At 46.3% G+C, this 5,016-nt stretch overlaps 1 protein-coding gene across 1 annotated transcript in view; it reads left to right on the forward strand.

Annotated features, from left to right (window-relative positions):
- Window positions 1-363: 363 nt before the first annotated feature.
- TAF1B (TATA-box binding protein associated factor, RNA polymerase I subunit B) overlaps window positions 364-5,016 on the forward strand; it is a 120,327-nt gene continuing 115,674 nt past the window's right edge. Inside the window, exon 1 of the mRNA XM_035895330.1 lies at window positions 364-369. Within this exon, the coding sequence (XP_035751223.1) occupies window positions 364-369 (6 nt within the window). The remainder of the gene's footprint in view (window positions 370-5,016) is intronic.

Genomic DNA, 5,016 nt, shown 5'->3' on the forward strand with positions numbered 1-5,016 from the left:
TTCCTGTTTTTCTCTTTGCAGAGTAAACGGTTTTCTAAGGTCTCCAGAGACGTGCCTGAACCAAAACCTCTGATCTGAGCATCCTTGAACTTTTGGCAAGTTTGGATTCAGTTCTGGATGCAGAGATTGCAGGTCAGATGTATTTTTAATAATACTTATCCTCAGAAGATTCTGCCCATCCTCCCTGCACCGCACAGCGGAGTGCTGCAGTACCTGCAAGCTGACTTGAAATGTTAAAAGGGGAGGATAAATCCCAGCTTACCAGGCAGCTGTGCATTTTTTTCTTTGCCATTGTGCGTTATGTGAATTACAAAACTGTGTCTGTGTAAGTGAGGTTTGTGGTTGGCAAACCCTGGTTACGCCATGGGGGTAAGCTGGGGAAGGAGCGGCTCCCTCCTGCCTCCCCTCTGTAGCTTCTTCCAGCAGGGGGTGAAACATCAATAAACACATTTTAGCATTAAAAAAATTTATTTCCCCTAAAAGTCTTGGTTTTGCTAAATTTCCATTAGTCTTCTCTTTCTTTATTTTTAGATGTTTGATTTAGGGGATACAATCTTTATAAATGTAGATATCAAAATCAGCAGTCTGGTCTGAGATATAAAATCGAACTAAGCCACCGGGTTTTTGTGTTAGTATTTACTGCTCTCCCGAGAAATAGTTCAAGTCAGTGGAACCAGATTGTTCAGCTGTGTACCATAACTTTTCAGTCACAATTCATATGATTTTCAGTTAGCTTTTTGCTCCCAGTGATCAATAAATACTGATTATTAAAACATGAGTTAAGAATTGAGTTCATTATAATTATTCTTGGAGCCTCATGGAAAAGGACCACCTTGATAAATCCACCCTCATTTTTCAAGCCCTTTAGCCTGAAAAGGGGCATTCTTCCTCTTAGAAATGAAGGCCTGGGTAGCCATTTTAAATTTATTTTATTTTATTAGTGGTTTCTGTGGGCTGAGATGGCAAGGTTGGTGCCTCGTGTGTGTCCTCACATGTGTCCCATTGGGTGCCACTGACGTTGGCAGAAACACAAACCCCACAGAGAGCAGTGTGGGCATCTGGGCTACCCGGGGGTTTTGTCCACACCAGGTAACGTGCTATGGAAAACTCCTTCTGTTTACAGTTTTGGCCACATGTCCCATAGAATTGTTCAGCGCTGCTTGCGAGGATGCCAAACGGTGCTTGCAAGTGCTTTGGCAAGGCTGGGTGTCAAATCCAGCTTTCTAGCCAGGGCTGCTGGCGTCAGATGATGCTAGCTTGCAGTTTCCTCACACTTTTACAATTACAGCCCTGAAGTGTGCGGGTGAGGTTTTGGCATCCCCTTGCCCCTGCATGCACAGTGCCACTTGGTCTTTCAGTAAACTACAGCAGTGGGGTAGCCAAAGGATGTGCAAGTTCCTGGGTGCAATCTCAGCAGTGTTCGTGTTTTCATTCCGTCCCCACTGAGCTCAGGAGAAACAACTTCTGAGCCAAGGGAAACCAAGGAGCTGGAGCCTCCATCTGCAGCCTCCCTGGGTAAGTGGGACTTCCTACCTATTAAAATGCCAATATTATTCCATTAAAGCAGAAGAGAGTTCCTCCACCAGCTAATGTGCTATTACTTATTAATGTAAAACCAGCACTGCACTGGTTAGTGAATTATCTATCTTCCTGCAACCAGTTTTTATTTGTCTCACAGGGGTTACTTGCACTTTAGGATTTGTTGCCTGGTACCAAAAGCAGATACTTCCGGGCACGGCCATGTGCAGCACAACCTGTGGGCGAGCACCATGCCCTGGGGTAGGGATGGTGCAGGACCGAGCCTGGACATCTCATCGCTGCAAACACTTCCCCATGGGTGAACTGCAGAACCTGCATAGGACACATGAATACAGCTACAGAAAAATCACTGGTGGAAACCCCAGAGCAAAACATTGAGGTCATTTGAAGGAGAGCTGCTTTTTCCTCTGACTGCATACACTGTGTTGGGGTTGGGTGTCCTCACACAATTTCACTGCTGGTGAACTCATTGGAGAGACCGAAGGCTGAAGAGATAGATGCTGCTCTCTCCCCAGTCATGGCTCAAAATGCTCCACCCAACAGCTGCTGCAATGCAGGCGGCTCCTTTTAGTCCCTTACTTATCTTTATTACTTTTAACTCAGATATGACCTCTCCCTCCCAGACCTGTGAGTTCAAGGGTGTTCCTATACGTCGCATCTTATCTCTTGTCAACAAAAAGGATAGCAAAGGTAGTTTTTGCATTAATGCAAAAGTAACATTAAAGACAGAAACCAAATCAGGAAAAAATTAGTTTACTCATGAGGAAAAGACTTCTAGTTATAACTACTGAATCTGCCCCCTGATCCAAGGTGGCATTTCCTCCTGGGCAAGGAGAAAGCAGGGATGTGTGTGAGGGAGGGGTTATTTTTCCTCATGCTTTTTGTGCTTTCACTTGCTTTTTTGGCATTCTGGTTAATTACTCCACGTGAAAAAGGGTCTCATCCTCCCAGTGTTACCTGGAAGCTAATAGCATCGGAAGAAGGGAAACTGCCTCCTAAGTAAAGGCATTAGCTGTATAGTTAATGGCTTTTAGGTTTCTGTTTCCCAAATACTCTCTGTCCCTATGGGGATTTCATAAATCACCCTCTCCAGAGCTGCTCTCAGGCTGGTCCTTGCAATCAGACATGCACAGTGCTTTTGAAAGCTGTCATGCGCAGAACTGTCTATCTCACTTGTAGGAAAGACGATGTCGTGGGCTCTCGCTGGGAGTCCGTACATGTCTGGGTGGGGAAGGCTTGTGCCTCCTGCTCAGTGCAGCATCCATAGTCATAGTCTGGGAGATCCCCTCCTGAAGCCCACGTCAGCCAATGCTTTTCTGAGCTCAGGAAGCATCTCTGAGGCCAGAGCCATCGGTGGACATGAAGCAGACATGTTGCCAGCAAAGGCCATCTTGCCAAGGAAGAATGGTGGCATGGCAGGGAGCATGTGGCTGCTTCGGTGCTTCCAGAAAGCTCCAATGAAGCGATAGTGGTAATTAACTTTTCAGAATGAATTAACTGAATCTCTTCTGTTTGGTGCCTACCTTAACCTCTCCTCAGCAGAAGTGGAAGGAGACCTAGGTCTGCTCCTGTCTCCTACCACATTAAAGGGCTTCTGTTGGCAGTGCTCCTGCCCATGCCCCAGAGCAACAACCACATGCTCCAGCCTTCAGGTCATCTCCTCCCATGCACTGCTCAATCTCTTCCTGACCCGCGCTGCCCTGGGTATGTTCTTGTCTCACCCAGGTGCCACTGCTGCTCCAGCACAGCTGTGCTGTCCCAGTATGGAGGTCTGGATTACGCCCAGTTCTGCACTCAGTCCTGTGTGGGTTGTGTTGAATTGCTTCTCGTTATTTTTGTTACACACTGGCATACCGATCCAGCAAAACACCCTGCTTATGACCTTTCACCCATAGGAAAGTCTTTAGAAAGTCAGCAAAAACTAAAAATCCCTGCTGAAGAATTCTGTGGGGCAGCTCAAAAAGCTTCTGTCATTACATTGGTACTTTCTCATACTGTGATGTGCTTCTTCATATATATATTGCTGTTCTGCAGGCTTTTGGAATAAGCTTATTTCAGTAACCCTGCTTTGTTCTGAGGAAGATGGGAAAAAGTTGGGCAGGTTTTGATGTTGCTACTGATCTTTGTAGAACGGTGGCAGGAGGTGCCCAGAACAACTCTCCACTGGTGCCAGAGGCCGGGGACATCCTCCAGCCTGGTGCTAGAGGGATAAAGGGAGGGTGAGGAGGAGAGCAGCAGGGAGGACAGAAGGCGATGGTTGATGATGTGTCTTACCGCATTTCTTAGGTGAAATTGCTTGAGTGACCGTAATGGCTCCAGATCAGAAGGTGGCATTTCAGCAGCCGTGCCGTGTGTTAGAGCACACACTACAGCTGAAAGCTCCCAAGACCACTCCTGCTCTTGCTCTCGCCTGTGACACTGAAAATAGCACTTTAAGGGAAAATGCTTTCAAAGTACTACATTCCAGCCACCATAACATGGAAGGGAAGTGACACAGCAAGCTGCACAATAAATGGGAAAGCAGTCAAATCTGGGGTCAGATTTATCAAGAGACTGTTTTCATCAGTCTAAAAGAAGTGAAAAGCATATACTAATCAGAGCAACAATATTTCATTTTATATTGTGCAGACCACTACGTAGTGGCTGGGCAGGCAAACTCAGGTGCAGCATGGCCTAACATTTTGGGGCACCACTGTGCTGTGGGGTGGCATGTTCCTCCACGCCTTTTGCAATAGCCCTGATTCCTTTTGGGGCCACTGGCCCACGGGGCTGCCGGGGTCCTGGTGTAGATGCAGCCTCGAGGATGTACACAAGAGCGTTAAATGGAAGTAGCTTGCTGAGAAACACGCGTTTGCACTTGAGTGGATACATGTATAGCAGAGCTGGGATCCTACATGGGATTTTTTTCAGGAAGAGCACGGTGCTGCGGGTGGTGTGGGGAGCCCCAACAGTCTTATTTCAACAACTGTGACTCCCAATTCTATTTTTTTTTTGCCTTTAAGTGCTCCCTGTTACTCCACAGTGACTATAATTATTTACCTCACAAAGGCAATGAGAGGGTTAATTAGCCTGAATGTGCAATTTATTTTGGAAATGAGGAATGTTTCTTCATATGGGAGCTAAATATCATTAGCTCTAGTAATTGGAAGAAGGTACCAATTTCTTTCGACTAACCAAAATAAACAGGAGATGATTTCTTTGACTATTGATTTAGCTCATGATTTTGCAGGGACTAAATTATAGGTGGCTCAGACTGCCATCTATAAAATCCAAGAAATCCAGGTAAAATCCAGGCTGGTAGCGCCTTACTGCCACCAGAGCTGTACAGCTGCATGGGTACAACCCTGCCGCTACCCTACCCCATGGATGTACAGAGGGCTGGAAATGGAGATGAAAATTGGGATGTCTCTGTGCCCTTTCTTCCTAAAGCCTTCAACAGGATGGACTCACATCCCTTATCTCGTCGCTACTAACATG

The sequence above is a fragment of the Egretta garzetta genome, unplaced genomic scaffold (assembly GCF_000687185.1).
Source record: "Egretta garzetta isolate BGI_Z169 unplaced genomic scaffold, ASM68718v1 scaffold15, whole genome shotgun sequence".
In the NCBI taxonomy this organism is placed as follows: domain Eukaryota; kingdom Metazoa; phylum Chordata; class Aves; order Pelecaniformes; family Ardeidae; genus Egretta; species Egretta garzetta.